This window comes from Pagrus major, chromosome 23, assembly GCF_040436345.1.
Source record: "Pagrus major chromosome 23, Pma_NU_1.0".
Taxonomy (NCBI): Eukaryota; Metazoa; Chordata; class Actinopteri; order Spariformes; family Sparidae; genus Pagrus; species Pagrus major.
Genome location: NC_133237.1, coordinates 12,311,951 through 12,332,168, shown reverse-complemented (window position 1 = coordinate 12,332,168; position 20,218 = coordinate 12,311,951). Strand labels below are relative to the sequence as shown.

General features: G+C 38.9%; 1 gene segment (V, D, J or C); it reads right to left on the bottom strand.

The window, feature by feature from the left end:
* The window catches only part of LOC141018962 (immunoglobulin mu heavy chain-like), an 80,920-nt gene that overhangs the window by 50,161 nt on the left and 10,541 nt on the right, over nucleotides 1–20,218 (bottom strand). Inside the window, 2 exon segments of the C gene segment in view lie at nucleotides 5,169–5,173; nucleotides 12,519–12,819. Coding sequence covers nucleotides 5,169–5,173; nucleotides 12,519–12,819 — 306 coding nt within the window.

The following is a 20,218-nucleotide window of genomic DNA, read 5'->3' as shown; positions in this document are numbered from 1 at the left end:
CAGTCAGATAAGTAGAGGAGGAAGACATCTGAGTTTTGCATTGACTCCTCCTCACAGGGAGGAGAGAAATGAATTTGACTAAATTCCAGTTTATTAAATAAGTCCTATATCATTTAAATTTAGAATTAATTACACAAATGTGCAATTGATATTAGTGTAATAATAATAAGCCAAATGTTTTAAATTGCCACATTTCTTCATTATGGCTTTGAGATGTTTCTATACTTCTGTCAACAGCAAACTACACACAAGTTTTAGAAATCTTGTCCATACATGTTCACATGTTGATCTTGAATAATGAATCACAAACTGTAAACACATAAGGCCACAGAGCACAGTGAAGGATCAGATACCTCCAGCTCCAGATTGGCCAGTTGGTCAAAGACTGACATGAACTGAATGTTTTACCAGGCTGTGTTTCAGTTTATGCAGACTTGAAGCAATTTAGTGTTATGAAAACATTATACTCTGCCTATGATATCTTATAGATCTATGAGGTTGTTTAATAGCACATTTTGCTTCAGTTGAGGTGCAGTTTGTTCCCTATGCAGGTACTCCATTGCACCTGCATAGGGAACAAAGCAGCAAGCCTCTTGTTAAAAATGGTGCATTTCTAGTCTGCGATTTGCCAGTTGGTCAATACTGACAGTCCCCCTCATACATGTAATGCAGTGTGAGAGTAAAATTATAATCAATGAGTTATATTTACTGCAGATGCAAATGCAAGATGCCATCCTGAAAGTCAGAGCCAAAGAAATGACTTTCCATTTGGACTATCGTCTTTATTTTTAATCAAAATGACTAGGAAATTTCTTTGGTGATGAGTTTTCTACTTGTGAATGTGAAATTTGCATTTAAATATTGAATACCAAGTCATTGCAAAAGACTTTCGACAGTTTCCTATTGGGTTGACTAATGTAACATCATCAAAGATAATAAAAATGACACCATATGGTATCTGTAAGGTGTATTAAATCAAGGGACTTTTTAGGTAAGATCATGGTGAGAATGTCATGAAGATCACATGTTTGTTGTCTGTGGAGGTTTTTGTGCAGCTGCTCCACTGTCTTCAGTCACTGTGTCTCTCGAGCACAGAAGTAAACAGCAGAATCTTCTGCTGTCAGGCTCTTGACCTCGAGGTACTGAGTGCTGCTGGACACGTCTTCAGTCATGAGGAAAAGACTTTGAAAGGAGCTGGCATAGATAGCAGAGTTTTCCCCAGTATCCATCCTCCCAATCCACTCCAGAGCTTTCCCTGGCTTCTGTCGTATCCAGTGAATATAAGCACTCGTCATGCTATAACCAGATATGATACATGACATCTTCACTGTCTCTCCAGGTCTTTTCACCTCAGATGGAGACTGTTCCAGTTTGATCTCACTCCAAACTCCTGTAAGTAAAGAAAATGTGATCATTATCCAACAAACTTGTAAATCACAGGTTTGACATTTACAAAAGAAGTAAAGCAGAATGAATTTTCTCACCATGAATACTAACTACAAATAATAAACTCCAGATGATTGTATTTTCCATTCTGTGATACACACTGTAGTTCACAGCTCTCTGATCTCAGCGTTTCAAATATATCTCAAGCTGTCACAGGTTTCTGTCACAAGTTACTGATGGTGTGTTTATAAGAGAAGAGTTTGCATAGACCTCCTCTACAGGTTTAAAGAGGGAACATGTGACACACACACATTTTCATAAGTAGAGTAACAGCAGACACTGTAGAAAAAGTCCTGTCAATTTCTGGACAGATGGTGTGATGAAAAAAATAATCTTTTTTCTAAATGGCTTAAGATGTAAAGTTTAGAGCTTTTTTTCAACTTGGCCAAATTACAACAGGGAAAGTTGCATCCTATTTGTGTATTTGTGAAGAAATACAGCTACTCTTTAAGTTGTAGTTAAGTTATGAAATGTTTTTTTTTCCATTTTTTTCAAGGCATTGCAATACATAAAAATAAATTAATAAAACATGTCACATGCATCTTGTATTGAGGGAAATTTCTCTCTTCTCTTCTGTACTGATGTCGACTGCAGGGGAAGTCAACTTAGATCTACCATTAAAATTCTCAACTCTTCTTCTGTCGACCACAAACAAAAAATACCTCTATGATTTAGTGAATTCCATAAAGATTAATTTGTTATCAACTCATCAGACAGCACTGTCTATATTAATGTTTGCATTTAACAACATATGTGTGTGGTTGAGTCACATGGTTTCTGGGTATTTGTGCAGGTCTGTTGGTGGTTTGTATCACTGTGGGCAGACGTACACAGTAATAAACAGCTGTGTCCTCAGGCTGCAGATTCTGTCCTGTTAGAGTCGCTGTTGTAGCAGAAGTGTCTCTGCTGTAGCTGAACTTGTTCTTCAGAGCATTATTTTGATAAAAGTTGCCACCACCCCACATATGGAAAATCCAATCCATTGGTTTTCCTTCACACTGTCTGATCCAAACTGTTGCATAGCTGTTATCAGTCAAAGAATAACCAGAGACCTGACAGGTGATGGTCAAAGACTGTCCAGGCTGCACAACCATTGGGTCTGGCTGGATGAGATCAATACTGTTCACACCTGTGGAAACACAAATCAACATTATCTCCATCATCCATCTGACTATTCAGTGTTTCTAATGTGTTTATTAGAGTGAATCCACTGAAAGCTCCTCACAGGATCCAGCAGCCAGCAGCAGCAGCAGAGCTACAGAGAACATGGTTGATGTTGAAGCTAAGCTGATGTGAGCTCTTCTGTCCTCTCACTGACACAAACTTCACTTCCTTATGAGGCAACACACAAGGAGGCTAATTTACATACTGATGACAGCAAATCAGCTGACTACGATATATTTTAATTAATCAAAGTGAAGACTAAATGTTCAGGTGTTTCTCTTCATCTCACTCACAGAGATGGAACTTAAATTACTGACAAACGTGTTGCAAATGTTTTGTAGATGAAGACTCCTGATTCACTGATTAAAGCAATTATGACTCAGATAACAATCAGATATATATTTTGAACAATGTCTTATTGAAACGAAACTAACTTTCAGTGTTTTCAAGATGTGAACTATATTTACTTCATTACTTGAATTTTTTAATGTTTAATAATGTATAAAAGTGTCATTTGTTTTTCACTGTGAGAAAACATACAATAAACTATCACACCTTATAACGTCCAAATATTTAACCTATTGTTGTCAAATTGAATTAAGATCCTTTTTCTAAAATCTACAGACTGTTTCTCTCTTCATCAGTGAACTGGTGTTGAAATCATTAGTGGTCTGAGGGCTCCTCCTCTGGTGATTTCAAGAGTTCAGGCACTGATGGGTTTTTGTTCAGGTTTTTTGTGTTTTTGTGTTACTGAAAGAGTCGAAGTCGAAACTGAACTTTAGGGAATCTTCGATGAACATGTCCGTTCCAACACATGCACTTCCAATCGAGTCTTTATAGCAGACTTTGAGGAAGTTCACTTTGCATAGAGAAGGACACTGACAGGATATAAAAGAAGGATCAACTGTCCTGGTACAAGTTGTCAAGACACAGGATTATGAGAATGACACTGATCTTCTGACTCTGACCAAAAAAGCATATTTTGCAAAATGTCTTATTCTGTTAACATGATATTGAACTGATCTTGTGATTGTCTTAATGTGGATGTGAAGATTTTGGTCTGAGCCCAGAAGCCTTTAATTGCTCTTTGAGCCCTGAGGGATTTTTGCACATCCCCAAATTAATATATTCAATGCACTGTTTGACTGTTTGGACCTTGGTAACTTGGTCACATCTTACAAAAAGTAATTTTGATCTCTCAAATTATTATGAACTGACAGAAAGTTATTAGAATGTTATTAAAACAATGCATTAAAATTCACGTTTTTATTCTTTACGAGCCTGATAACAGAGAGGGAGACAAACACATTTGGTACGAGTAAAAGTCCAAACAGATAGGAAGTAAGAGAAGAACAAAATCGTCTGCTGATGTCACTGTGTGTTTCTTTTTGTCTGTGTGTTTTTAGAGCCATATTTTAGGTCCCATACTGCCCCCTGTTGGTGTTTGTAATAATACATTCTGACAGGTTTTTGCACAGCTTCTCTGATTATTTTAACCAGTGTGTGTGTTTGGCACAGTAATACACAGCAGAGTCCTCTGGCTTTAAGTTGGACAGTCTCAGATACACCATGCTGTTGCCGTTATCTCTGGTGATTCCTGTTCGTCCTTGCAAACTGCTGGCATATCCAGTTGCAGTTGCATCACTGCGAACAAACCCCATCCATTCCAGTCCTTTTCCTGCAGGTTGTTTGATCCAGTTCATACTGCAGCAGCTGAATGTGAAGCCAGATCCCCTGCAGGACAGACTGAGAGTCTCCCCGGGCTTTTTCACTACTGAACTGGAAGGAATGGACTCCATACTCTGACCTGTACAACCTGATGAGATGAAAGGAGAGAGGAACCACAGAAGAAAGTGAGACAGTCATTTGGGAAGTTTTCTTCTATCACTGACTGACCATCAGTCCCTGTTGTGTGATAAAAGATAAAACAGCAAGAAGCAAGAGAACTCACAGGACAGAGAGAGAGAAACCAGCAGAAGAGTGAGTGTGTTCATCATCCTGAGGCTGGAGATGTGACCTCTGATGCTCCACACAAAGTACAAGAGCAGTCAGCAGGACAGAAGTACACTGCACAGACTGAAGATTTGCATCAGGATATCATGATGAGGGAGTGGCTCATGTACAGACACTCTGTTAGTTTCATTTAATTGCATCATTTATGAGTAGTTAACTTTTTAATTGAAGCAGCTTGTCCTTCTTTATGTTATTTTATCTTGTCCTTCCTACTCTTTGTTATTTAAAAAGTCTCTATTCTTATTATCTGTGACTATGTGCAGCTCATTTGGAAGAGGAAGTAGTTTTTGTATGACTCTCCTGTTATTGTCTCTCACTGTGTCTCTCTGGCACAGTAATACACTGCTGTGTCCTCAGTCTTCAGACTGTTCATCTGTAGGTAGAGTTTACTGCTGGAGTCATCTCTGGAGATGGTGAATCTACCCCGGACTGACTGGGAGTAATAGATAGGAGTACTAGCTGTGTCTATATAAGCGATCCACATCAGTTTGTGAATTTGCATTTTATCAGACAGAGATTTTGGAGATACAGTACAACATAAACACTAAATCTGAGAGAGAGAGAGAGAGAGAGAGAGAGAGAGAGAGAGAGAGAGAGAGAGAGAGGTGAAGTTAAAAAGCCCCTTTAATGACTTATTCATCAATAGTCTTCATGATTTTTGTGGCTGTCGAGCACAATAATAAACAGCAGAGTCTTCAGCCGTCAGACTGTTCATCTGCAGATACACCTGCTGTCTGCTGTTGTCTCTGGAGATGGTGAAGCGATTCTGGACCGATGTGGAATAAAGTTTAGTGCCTCCAGTCGGAGCAGAAATGTGGGAAACCCACTCCAGTCCCTTTCCTTCACCTTGTCTGATCCAGCTGATATCAGCATCACTATCTGATATTCCTGCATATGTAGAGATCAGTTTGTGGGATTCTCCATGCCGCTTCACCACTGGTTCAGACTCAGTCAGAGTCTGAGTGCAACCACCTGGAGAGAAAAGCAGTTTGATCAGAATGGAGCCAAACAGAAACCTTGACGTAGAAAGTAAAGAGTTCAGAAGCTTGTATTCACCAGAAGCCAGTGATAGTATCAGAAATGTAGTTAGAGACATAGTGAAAACATGTTGCATGTTGAGCTGGTGGTTTGGTTTGTCTTCAGTTTGCAGCGAGATAAATAAAGATGGAAGAGTTCAAGATTTGCATTGACTCCTCCTAACAATGCTGAAAAAAACTGATGTTTATTGACTGAAGGGAGTCATGAAATACATCTGTACAGACAAAGACTCACACGTATGAGCACTTGTATAAGTAAGATTGACACCTAAATTGCTTATGTATCGACAGGGTGAGGAAACCATCACAGAGACTCACAGAATGATGAAATCATTAATTGTAATTGTGTTGGTGGTTTACTTCCTGCCATGTGTTCCATGTAAGGCCAAGTGATCAGCATTAAAAACACAGTCAGTCCTTGTCTGCCCTCTAGCGTTACAAAGGGGGGACTGTAACTATTTTCTGATTCAACAAACTCGCTTGTTAGGATCACATCAACATGTTCCTTCATAATAACCTGTGTCCACATCTTCTCTATAAATATAGATGCTGTAACGTTGCATGAACAGGGACTTGTAATTTCTCTTCTGTGAAAGAAAACATGCATTGTTTCAGTTGTCTGCTGTGTGTGTTTGTTTCTCAGTGACTTGAGCTGAGCCCTCAGCACCTCCCCTGCAGCTGCACAGAGTAGAGATCCCTATTTATTTAAACTTTCTTTCAAGTTTGAATGGATTTGATGAATGACTCCTGAGGTTTGCAAACCATAGAAAGAAAGAAAGAAAGAAAGAAAGAAAGAAAGAAAGAAAGAAAGAAAGAAAGAAAGAAAGAAATAACTACTATTTTAAATGTTTCAACCACTTAGATTTAGGGATTTTGTTCCTGATGTGTGCTGAAACTGAATAATGAATATACTTGTACATGAGATACTCCTGCTATGAACACTTTTACTATTTGTTTTCGACTTTCTTTATGTAGAATAAAGTTTTGCTGTATTTGTGTGATGATTTCCAGAGATATACAATGAATTTCCAATATGACAAGAAACTGAACTAACAAACCACTTTTCTTATATAAATGCTGAAAATCTTAATCCTGCTATCACAACTATCAAATAATAATAATCAAAGCTATGACAGTACAGATTTAATTTAATTTGACAACTTTCAGAGTTTTACTACCCCTTGTGAGCAGCAGCAGATGAGAACACATGATCATATGCACCAGGCACCAAATCGATTATTTAATATCCCTCCTTTCTGATGTAAGTTCAAAGCTCAAAGGTAAGAGACACACTTGAATCCTGTGGAGGAAACATTATGTGTTACTTTTCTTTGAGATAAGCATGAGGGTCTTTTTAAATGCAAGAGAGTAGAGTAAGAGTACTTTTACTCAGTTTTAATGTTAAAACGTGTTAAATACTTTTTCTCAAGTAAAATTCTGGATGCATGGTTTTTACTTTTAACAGAGTATCTCTACATCTGTGCTGGTCTGTCAGCTCTATATTGGAACTTTGAGTCAACAGGGCAGTTAAAAGTTTTAGCAGTAAAATTGGTACTTATTTCTTTTAGCTTTTTAGGTTTTTTTTGTAGAAAACTGTCTTGCTTGTGAGTCTTAGAACTGTTGGGCTCCAACATAAAGGCCATTTTGTACTTACAAATCAGAAATGAGGTATAAAAGTCAACATGAAACAGATGCAATAATGGTACTTATGCAAATTGATTGAAAATCTGTACTCCAAACACAGATCTGTCAACAGATCAGCTTTATACAGTATGCCATACATCAGAAAAAAAAAAAGTCATCTGACAGGAGGGCACCAGAAAATGCGTGTGTAACACTTCAGCAATGTCATGTCTTAACTGATTATTATTATTATCTAGATTCTCCAAGGCTCATTCTCCAAGGTGTCTGTACCTCCAGGCACCCAGGGTCTGCTTATACTGTATAAGTATGCCAAGTGTAAGCAGGGGTGGACTGGCCATCTGGCATACCGGGCACTGCCCGGTGGGCCGTTGACCCAATGTGGGCCGGTCTGGTCCGGTCCGCTTTGTTTTTCTCTAAATTCCCTCCCATTGGGCGGCCAATTGGCTACAGAGGGCTAGCAGTGTGTTACCAGCATCGACACAATTGGTCTATTGTTTGTCATTGTCAATCAATCATGGGCTGACAGGCTCAGAGAGCCCTGACAGTGCTGTCAATCACGACACGAACCAGGGTGGGGCAGGACCTCGATGGGCGGGCCGCGGGCGGCGGGCGGGCCGGGCTGCTGCTGAGCCCGTAGTAACGTTAGTGTGTGGTAGTCGTGAGCGTCTTCCAAACTGTCGTGTCCGCTACTTGAAAATGGATAAGAGGAAGAAACGCCCGGGTTTAAACCAGCGATTAAAACAGTTGAAGTCTCTGGAGGTGGAGGCTTTTTGGTGCCGGGACCAGTGACACCGACCCGCCAGCAGCCACAGGTGCTGCTGCGCCGGGAGACGAGGGTGGAGGACCTGACGATGATGAGCGAGTGGAGGCAGACAGGGTCAGTAACGTCAGCCTGGGGCTGGCTCGGCTGAATGTTTGAGACACGTCCAAAACAAAGTAAAAAACGTTTTTACATTTAATGTGATGTGACCTCACTAACTGCATACTGATGAACGCAGCTGCCGCTAATGCTAACGCAGCTGTCGCTAATGCTAACGCAGCTGCCGCTAATGCTAACGCAGCTGCCGCTAATGCTAACGTAGCTGCCGCTAATGCTAACGCAGCTCCTCAGGGACTGAAGCCGTTATTGTTCTAACTTTGACAATCTAACATGTGGCAGCACATCAGCCCAGAGTTAAAGGGCTGTGACTGTTGGTAGCTGTGGTTGATTTTGTTCAAATATGCCGAATTGTGATATTATGGGTTATTATTGTTCAGATGATTTAGCTACGCTAGCTAACAGATGCTAACGTCAGCGGTCTCTTGTTGCCATAGCAACAGTAAACATTCACGTGGCCTGATGAGCTGCAAACAGAGATATAAAACACAAGTAAATCTGTAGGAAATAATAAGTTTAATTTGCAATATTTACCATTGAATTTATTGTAATCTTTTAATTCATTTATTGTTTACTGAGGTGATAACTATTTAAAAGGTATAATTTGTGTGTAACTTTAATTTGTGTGTAAATGTGTTACTTTTACTGTAGTTTTCAAATGGCTGTGTATAGTGTTGTCTTGAGCATTTTCAGGTCACAAAGATGTGGCTGTTTTGCATTGGGAAACACTAGTAAAGTGTCCTAATGAAAACACGACAAAGCCATTTGACTATCTTGTTCATAAATGATGGTGTCAGGACTTTTTTTTTATGACACACACACTTTCATTGATATGATAAGTCCTTGAGTTCATAGCTACATGCTTTGTTTGTTAACTGCTATCAAGGAATATGACTCTGCTTTGTAGTATGTGTGAGAGAAGACGCCGCGAGATTTGTGGACTTCTACGTGGTGTCGCTGATAATGTAGTGGGCTGGTCTGGACAGAAAATGCCAGGGCTGAATTTTTGTCCCAGTCCACCCCTGAGTGTAAGTGACAGTAAGTTACAATGTCATTGCACAAATTAAACAGGAGATACAAAACCAAAAAACATTCTTTTATGATCAGAAGTTTCTCCCATGGACTTTTTTTACATCTCCTATAAACATTACTTCCAAGGAAAAACAGGCAAAACAGACTTTTTGTCATTTATAAAGTCTCTACTCTAATTCTCTGTGACTATGTGCAGAACAACTCAATTGGAAGAGGAAGTAGTTTTTGTATGACTCTCCTGTTATTGTCTCTCACTGTGTCTCTCTGGCACAGTAATACACTGCTGTGTCCTCCGTCTTCAGACTGTTCATCTGTAGATAGACTTTACTGCTGGAGTCATCTCTGGAGATGGTAAATCTACCCTTGACTGACTGGGAGTAATAAATAGGAGAACTAGATGTGTGTACAAGCGCGATCCACTCCAATCCTTTTCCAGGAGCCTGTCTGATCCAGTTCCAGACTGAGCCTCCAAAGTTAAATCCAGATGTTGTGCAGGTGAGTCTGTGAGACTCTCCGGGTCTTTTAACTGCTGGTTCAGACTCTGTTATGGTCTGACCTTCAGCCCCAGTCAAAACAAACAGAGCAACAGCCAGGAGTGTCAGCTTTCTGTAAGCCATGTTCAAAGTGTGCTTCTGTTTTCAAATCCATGAGTCCTCTTTAAATATGATGTAAACTGGATCACTGTGAGAGTTTGTTTACATGAAGCTCCTCCTACATCACATTCTGCTTTTAAAGTCAAATTAGAAAATTTGATTTTTCTATTTCATTATGTTTTTGTCAAAGCATCCAGCAGATTGGTTGTAATAAACCTGAGTCAAATAAGTTACACAATGGCTTCAGTTATTTGATTAATATTATAATGTAAAATGCAAAAAAGTTTAACCTGGAATTTTAGGATCATGAAAAACACATTTTATTATAATTGTAAGATTTATCGATGTATTAATTCATATGTTTTCTTTTGTTTTTATATATTAATTGCAAACAAAGGTGACATGAGCAAGATCATATAATTGAATACTTCACTCTGCTGCAGCTGGTTTAAGGTTCAGTTTTCATATTGTGGATGTTTGAAGTCACAAACAACCAGAAAAACTTGGAGACTAAAAACTGATTGCTGTAGTGCACGTGTAAATCTCTGCTGAAAATTTGCAATTACTACACAAATGCTGTTTTTTGTCAGCTAATGTTTTCTCTGAGGTGTGGATTCCAAGAAGTTCTATGGAATGAATAATGTCCTTTTTTAGTAATATTTGTGTTTGTAATTAATGTGTGTTTCTCACAAAGATTTCAATTTAGCTGCATGTATTATATATATGTATTATGTACTTGTAATATATATAATTTTCTTTGACTGATTGAAGTGAGGACAGTAATGATGTAAGATGATTGTCATGTTTACAGTTAGACTTTTTTAATTATTTATGTATTGAATAGTTTTTGTTATTGGTTAATGGTGATCTTCATCAGGTCAGTTTAGATGATTCTCTTAAAAATTAAAAAGATGTAAATACAAATGTAATTCTTTTTTAAGGGTCTATCAGTCCAGTAAAGATGAGCACTGTAGGTTTTTGTACAGCTGCTCAACCAACTCCAGTCACTGTGGCTCTCGAGCACAATAATAAACAGCAGAATCTTCAGTCTTCAGACTGTTCATCTGCAGATACACCTGCTGTCTGCTGTTGTCTCTGGAGATGGTAAACCGGCCTTTGACTGACTCAGAGTAGTAGATGCTGCTACTGCCACCACTGCTGATATAGACATAAGCGATCCACTCCAGTCCTTTTCCAGGAGCCTGTCTGACCCAGTTCATGCCATAGTCACTGAATGTGAATCCAGAGGCTGTACAGGTCAATCTGTGAGATTCTCCAGGCCTTTTAACCACTGGTTCAGATTCTGTCAGAGTCTGACCATCAACACCTGTCAGGAGAAAAAGGGATATGCCGTAGTTAGTTGCTTGAAGGTGGAAGCTTTTTGAAGGCAACTTTAATTCAAGATCAGTGTCGATGTTCACCTGCCCAGCAGACAGTTAAAAGCAGCAGTCCTGTCCTATAGTCCATCATGTTAAACTGTGTGTCCACTGTTCTCTGTCATCCTCTCTGCAGTCAGATAAGTAGACGAGGAAGACATCTAAGTTTTGCATTGACTCCTCCTGTGGCAGTGTGTGTATTTTTTCAGTGGACAGGCAGGAACTTTTCCTTAGTGTTGTTCAGTCATATTTTACTATACATGGTCCTATCTGTTAGTCTGTTTTAACTTCATTTAGTATGATCTGGCAAGGCCATGAATAAATCCACATGAAACAGACTTCATGTAAATGACAATGATTTACTGTCTCTCAACATCAACAAAGACCCTCTCTTCCTTTCTAAATATAAAATGCAGAAGCTTTTACTATTTCAAATGTGCTTCACCACATAGATTGAGGGATTTAATTCCTGGTGTTTGCTAAAACTACAGAATGAATGTTCACTCTACAGGAGTCACTCCTGTACAGACTACTTTGCTATTTGTTTTTTGACTTTCTCTGTGTAGAATAATGTTTTGTTATCTTTATCTGTCGATAGCCAGAAAAACATAATGAATTTCTGATGTGACAAAAGGAAAATGAACTAAAGAACTCTTTTTCTTATATAGATTGTTGAACTCTTAATCTTGTTCGAGCCCGTGAAGTATTAGTTTAACTGATATCAAGACTATGATTTTTAATTCCTGTAAGCAACAGCAGATAAAAGCACAGTGAAAGATCAAATGTTCCAGTTCCATGAAAATCTGCTTCAGGAGGTCAGTCCTGCTGGTTGTCATCAAACTGTTGAACTAATCATAGAGTTATCACATTATGGACATCAGTGGACTGGGAGGCTGCATCGGTCTTAACGGACCTGTTAACTGCACATTGTAATTTTCTGTAACTTCTGGCACAGTGCAATAAATTCTTGTAACTTGTAAGCTGTGATTACATTCATCCATCTATCTTTTATTTCTACTGAAATGTAAATTAAACACTGAAACAGTGAAGTTGATCAGAATCATTTTATAAAACAGGAAATAATCTACATCATCTGTTGTTTCCAAGGCAGAACACACAAAAAGATATACATTTACCAAAAAAAAGATGAAAATATATTTGAATTCTAACCCTGTAGGTTGAAACTGTAGTTAATATTCAGTCAAATGAGATAGAAGTTTATTTTTCAGTCACATGACTGCCAGTTAAAATCAGTTCAACTGAGACATTAAGTGTTTCCAGTGTTGGTTAATAGAGGAAGTAGTTTTTGTATGACTTTCCTGTTATTGTCTCTCACTGTGTCTCTCTGGCACAGTAATACACAGCAGTGTCTTCAGGCTGCACATTCTGTCCATTTAGAGTCACTGTTTTACTGGAAGAGTCTAAGTCGATACTGAACTTGTTCTTTAGTGAATCTTTGTAGAATGAATCTCCAGTATATCTCATCCCAATCCACTCCAGTCCTTTCCCTGCAGGCTGTCTGATCCAAGCTGTGCGATAGCTGCCCAAAGAATAAGAGACTTGACAGGCGATGGTCAGACGTTGACCTGGCTGCACAGTCACAGAGGCTGGCTGTGTCAACTGTTCACACTTCACACCTGTTAAAAAAAGAAAATGTTTTGTAACAAATGATCAAGTTAAACTCCAAAAGAAGAACTGGTGACTTTGACAAATCCAGAGAGACTCACATCCAGCTGCCAACAGCAGCAGCAGAGCTACAGAAAACATGGTTGATGTTGAAACTGACGTGCTGTGAACTCCACTGACAGCCTGATGTGAAGTTTTTATAGCTGAGTAACAAGGAAGCTCACTGAGTTTGCATAGAATAAAACACATGAAGCATCAATGTTGGTCTGACTGGAGCCAATAGAAGAGTCTGTTGACTGTTATTATATCTGCAGAGTGAAAACATGCCTGGAAATCACCTCTGCTTTACATATGATATTTTCATTTCATTACACACTCAACTGTAACATTTTGAAAATGTCCCTGTATTTACAGAAATGAAACAATTGTAAATGATTATCACAACTATTCTCACTGTGAATATTACATGAACCATAGATAATGGAAAACATATTCTTTAAAATCAGCATTACAATATCAATCATGATGCGTCATGGAAACAAAAGGAGAAACCACCAAGAATGTTGCTTTCTATAAGCCATGTTTACAGTGTGTTCAGCATGTTGTCAAATCATTAAAACACACTTTAAATATAATGTGAGCTGTTTTCCTGAGAAAATGTATTTACTGTCAGCACCTCCTACATCACATTCAGGATTAACTTCAAACATATGATCACAGCTTTATTTAAATTACATAATTTATTACATTCATTGCATAGTTAAATCAAATCAAATCATAAACAACACATTTACAACTTAACACATAAAATTAAACACTATTTTCAGACAAGCTCTTCACCTGCCCAGCAGACAGTTAAAAGCAGCAGTCCTGTCCTATAGTCCATCATGTTGAACTGTGTGTCCACTGTTCTGTCATCCTCTCTGCAGTCAGATAAGTAGAGGAGGAAGACATCTGAGTTTTGCATTGAGAGAACTGAATTTGATTAAATTCCAGTTTATTAAATAAGATAGATTTAATAGATTTAATTACAAACATGTGGCCTTGAAATGTTTCTATACTTCTTTCAACAGCAAACTACACACAAGTTTTAGAAATCCTGTCCATACATGTTCACATGTTGATGTTGAATAATGAATCACAAACTGTAAACACATAAGGCCACAGAGCACAGTGAAGGATCAGATACCTCCAGCTACATATTAGCCAGTTGGTCAAAGACTGACATGAACTGAACGTTTTACCAGGCTGTGTTTCAGTTTATGCAGACTTGAAGAAATTCAGTGTTATGAAAACATTATACTCTGCCTAGATGATATCTTATAGATCCATGAGGTTGTTTAATAGCACATTTTGCTTCAGTTGAGGTGCAGCAGTTGTTCCCTATGCAGGTACTCCACTGCACCTGTACAGGGTACTGCACTGCAGCAAGCCTCTCGTTAAAAATGGTGCATTTCTAGTCTGTGTTTTGTCAGTTGGTCAATACTGACAGTCCCCCTCATATATATGATGCAGTGTTGAAGCCAGTGACAGTAAGATTATAATCAATAAATTACATTTACTGCAGATGCGAATGCAAGATGCCATCCTGAAAGTCAGAGCCAAAGAAATGACTTTTTCATTTGGACTATCGTCTTTATTTCTAATTAAAAGAAATTGGAAAATTTCTTTGGTGATGAACTTTCTACTTGTGAATGTGAAATTTCCATTTAAATATTGAATACCAAGTCATTGCAAATGACTTTTGACAATTTCCTATTGTGTTGGCTAATGTAACATCATCAAAGATAATAAAAATGACACCATATGATATCTGTAAAGTGTATTAAATCAAGGGACTTTTTAGATAAGATCATAGTGAGAATGTCATGAAGATCACATGTTTGTTGTCTGTGGAGGTGTTTGTGCAGCTGCCCCACTGTCTTCAGTCACTGTGTCTCTCGAGCACAGAAGTAAACAGCAGAATCTTCTGCTGTCAGGCTCTTGACCTCGAGGTACTGAGTGCTGCTGGACACGTCTTCAGTCATGAGGGAACGACTTTGAAAGGAGCTGGCATAGATAGCAGAATTTTTCCCAGTATCCATCCTCCCAATCCACTCCAGAGCTTTCCCTGGCTTCTGTCGTATCCAGTGAATATAGTAGTCTGTCATGTCAAACCCAGATATGATACATGACATCTTCACTGTGTCTCCAGGTCTTTTCACCTCAGAGGGAAACTGGTCCAGTTTGATCTCACTCCAAACTCCTGTAAGTAAAGAAAATGTGATCATTATCCAACAAACTTGTAAATCACAGGTTTGACATTTATAAAAGAAGTAAAGCAGAATGAATTTTCTCACCATGAATACTAACTACAAATAATAAACTCCAGATGATTGTATTTTCCATTCTGTGATAAACACTGTAGTTCAGAGCTCTCTGATCTCAGTGTTTCAAATATATCTCAAGCTGTCACAGGTTTCTGTCACAAGTTACTGATGGTGTGTTTATAAGAGAAGAGTTTGCATAGACCTCCCTCTACAGGTTTAAAGAGGGAACATGTGACACGGACACATTTTCATAAGTAGAGTAACAGCAGACACTGTAGGAAAAAGTCTTGGCAACTCATTACTGGACTGGTGATGTCATGAAAAAATTAAACTTTTTTTCTAAATGACAATCTTTAACTGAAGATGTAAAACTTTAGAGCTTTGTTGACTAGGTGTTTCTTTAATGTGGCCCAGTGCACATGTGCCAACACACTGCTCAAAGAATGTGGTAACATCTATCTAAGACCTCCTCCAAATGGTGAGTGATCAGACCTCTAATGTGTCGTCAATGCGTCATGGGAGTGTTCACACCTGTATCTGTACTACTGTACTGAGCAGGAGACGTTATCTCTCAGAGCTCCACAAAATAGGTGTCAAAAACAACAAACTCAACAGTTTAATTAATTCACATGCTTTGTCATTTTAGCTCAGTTTCTTACTGATTCTGTCAAGAGGCACACAGGGTATGATAAAGGAAAGACAACAATTATTTTTCTTGACTCAGATAGTGTCCGTCTTTATTGGAATCTTGCCGCCAAATGGATTAAAAACCTGTACTCCAAACACAGATATGTCAACACATCAGCCTTATACAGTATGCCATACATCAGACAGATTGTCACCTGACAGGAAGGCACCAGAAAATGTGTGTGTAACACTTGGTCAGTGTCGTCTCTTAACTCATTATTATTATTAAGAGAGTCCAGATTCTCCAAGGCTCATCTTTGAGTGTCTGAACCTCCAGACACCCAGGGTCTGCTTATACTGTATGAGTATAAAAACTGTTATGTCTTGATTTTTGGTGTTATGTTTTGGTTTGTTTAACATCTCTCTCTGTCATACAGAGTGTGCACCGAGGGGCAGGGCGATCTCCTGGAGCACAGAGCACCTGGCACACCTGCAGCTCGTTCTGCCCTAATTGGCTGGCTTCTTAAGCCACCCTCCCTTTGTCTCCTGTGCCGGATGATTCATTTGCTTTGCAGCGTCAAGTCTGTGCATCGTGTGACTCCAGCTGATCGCCTCGCCTCGTGTTATCCCTCCAGTGTCCTTTTTGTATCCGTGAGTTTTTGTGCCTCGACACCATTTTCAGTTGTACTTTTGTTCTTGAGCCTTTTTCCCATTTCTATGGAGATTTTTAGTTGCCCTTTTTAGTTGCTACTTTTCCCTAGAGAGCTTTGCGTTGTTACTTTGTTTTGAGTATTTTCCTGAGGAACTGTTCTCCCACCTTTTTGTTAAATAAACTCTTCTTGTTGAACTCTGCAACTGGGTCCTGACTTCCGTGACTAGCCATAACAAAAACATTCTTTTATCATCAGAAGTTTATCCAATGGACTTTTTACATCTCCTTTAAACATTACTTCCAAGGAAAAACACACAAAACAGACTTTTTGTTATTTAAAAGGTCTCTATTCTTATTATCTGTGACTATGTGCAGCTTGTATGGAAGAGGAAGTAGTTTTTGTATGACTCTCCTGTTATTGTCTCTCACTGTGTCTCTCTGGCACAGTAATACACTGCTGTGTCCTCCGTCTTCAGACTGTTCATCTGTAGGTAGAGTTTACTGCTGGAGTCATCTCTGGAGATGGTGAATCTACTCTGGACTGACTGGGAGTAATAGATAGGGTAACCAAGTGTGCCTATATAGGCGATCCACTCCAGTCCTTTTCCAGGAGCCTGTCTGACCCAGGCCATATAGTAGCTGCTGAATGTGAATCCAGAGGCTGTACAGGTCAATCTGTGGGATTCTCCAGGCCTTTTAACCACTGGTTCAGATTCTGTCAGAGTCTGACCATCAACACCTGTTGAGACAAAGAAGAAAATAGTCACTTGCTGTAAGTTGGCAATTTTTTGAAGATAGATTTACATCAAGACCTCTGTAGATCTTCACCTGCCCAGCAGATAGTTAAAAGCAGCAGTCCTGTCCTATAGTCCATCATGTTAAACTGTGTGTCCACTGTTCTCTATCATCCTCTCTGCAGTCAGATAAGTAGAGGTGGAAGACATCTGAGTTTTGCATTGACTCCTCCTGACAGGGAGGAACTGTAATCCACTTACGTCTCAGTTACTGTTTGGTGAAACTGGAGAATGAATATTTACTGTAATACGTGAATAATAAGTCCAAGATGCACTCTTGCATGTTGTCTTGAAAATACTCTTGCATTTGTGCAACAGACTGAAAAACACATTATTTAAGGTGATTGTGTTTCATTATTACGCAGTCTGCGTCATGTGAAATGTTCATACGTTTTAAAATGCCATTAAAGTGACTATTTCTAAATATGTTCACTATATAATTCTGTTGATTTTTGGACAAAGTGTTGAGAAGTCATGTCATTTTCAGGACATCAGAGGAAAGAAAATCCCTGTAGGAATGAAAATGGGATGAAAAGCTTTGTAAAACACATGACCTTAAATATTTCTTTTATTAATTCACATGAATACTGTGAGTCAGACAGAGGAGACACTTCATGAAAAATGTCACTACTATTGTTAATGTATTTTAATGAACCATGTTATATTCACTTTACTTTATCACTGATACATGTGTCTGTTCCTCTCTTTACTGTAACATTGCACTGGTGTTGAAATCATTCGTGGTCTGAGGGCTCCTCCTCTGGTGGCTTCATGTTACAAGTGTTCAGGCACTGAGGGGTTTTTGTTCAGGTCTACTGATGGTTTGTGTTATTGTGTCTCTCTGGCACAGTAATACACAGCAGTGTCTTCAGGCTGCACATTCTGTCCATTTAGAGTCACTGTGTTGCTGGAAGAGTCTAAGTTGATAATGAACTTGTTCTTTAGTGAATCCTTGATGTATGTGCTGTATCCAACACGTGCACTCGCAATCCACTCCAGTCCTTTCCCTGCAGGAAATAACAGAATAAGAGACCTGACAGGTGATGGTCAGACGTTGACCTGGCTGCACAGTCACAGAGGCTGGCTGTGTCAACTGTTCACACTTCACACCTGTTAAAAAAAGAAAATGTTTTGTAACAAATGATCAAGTTAAACTGCAAAAGAAGAACTGTTGACTTTGACAAATCCAGAGAGACTCACATCCAGCTGCCAACAGCAGCAGCAGAGCTACAGAAAACATGGTTGATGTTGAAACTGACGTGCTGTGAACTCCACTGACAGCCTGATGTGAAGTTTTTATAGTTGAGTAACAAGGAAGCTCACTGAGTTTGCATAGAATCAAACATATGAAGCATCAATGTTGGTCTGACTGGAGCCAATAGAAGAGTCTGTTGACTGTTATTATATCTGCAGAGTGAAAACATGCCTGGAAATCATGATATATCATATGATATTTTCATTTCATTACACACTCAACTGTAACATTTTGAAAATGTCCCTGTATTAACAGAAATGTAACAACTTTTTTTTTTACTGTTTTTTAACATTATATATATTCTAGTATAGTTGTAACCAACAACAAGGATCATTATTAGTGTTTTTAATGAATATTAACATGAATCATGGATAATGGAAAATATTTTAATTGTAATTGTTACCGGCGCCAGAGCTAGGGGTCTCTGGTCCGGCAGCATGAGCCACTCAGGCGGCGGGCGCTGAGCGGCTAAGCTATGGTATAACTACCTGTGGATCCAAACACACGACAAGAGAGTTGTTAGCTCACGCTACTGCTGCGCAGCGTGTTTTATTCTCTGCACATGCGCTTGAATGTTCACATTCATATACACAACATTGCAAGTACCATACCAATTACTCTCAGAATAGTATTAACAAACAATAACTAGTAGCCAGTAACTTTTATGGTCGGAACTACGCACACACACACATATACACTCACTCTTGTTTAACCAACCTTTTGCTGACGGGAATGCCCGATAACAAACCACGACGATAAAGTACATATTTCAACATCTTACAGTGCTTAGCTTCCCTTCATGGCTTCGCTTATATGTTGTTACATAGTTTAACTGAAAAGAACTGTACAAATAGTACATTTTACATACCTGTGGAGCCAAACACACGACACGAGAGTTGTTAGCTCATGCTACTGCTGCGCAGCGTGTTTTATTCTCTGCACATGCGCAGAGCAAAGCAGAGCATAGACTGTTTGCTTGGACCCACTGGTGTTAGAGCACCCTCTACTGGTGCAAAGTGGCAATGCTTTCTGCAAACTGTTTATAAAGGTTCAAATATTAAAATGAAAAAGAGGGGGTGTCTGTTAACATAATAAACTATATGTGGCTATTTCAGACCCACTACATAATCAGCATGACAATATCAATGATGATGTGTCATGGAAATAAAAGGAGAAAACACCAAGAATGTTACTTTCTATAATCCATGTTTACAGTGTGTTTAGCATGTTTTCAAATCATTAAAACACACTTTAAATATGATGTGAGCTTTTTCACTGAGAGAATGTATTTATTGTCAGCACCTCCTACATCGCATTCATGATTAACTTCAACCATATGACCACAGCTTTATTTAAATTTCATTATTTTTTACATGCAGTTATTTGCTCACTTACAGTACTTACTCACTGTATTTACGTGTAGTGTCTGAGTGTTTCTTATACCTCCTGAGCTCTGAGTGACAGGACAGGATGGGACAGGACCAGATGCTTGCCTTTAAGTATACGTGGGAAGGGGACAACGTAGAGGTCTCATGTCCAGGAGAACAACATATTAGTCCTGTAGTGTGCGTCAGAGAATAGTTAAAGGAAGAGGCCCACCCTGAGGACTGACCAGTTCAGAGGTTCAGGATTGATTCAATGTATACATTTTCATCTAAGTATAGAGAGACTAGCAGGTCAACTTTAGATAACATCAATATAGTCACACACACACATTCACGTACACATATTCCCTTGAGAGATATTCTCTAGAGGTGTTATGCAGACCTATTC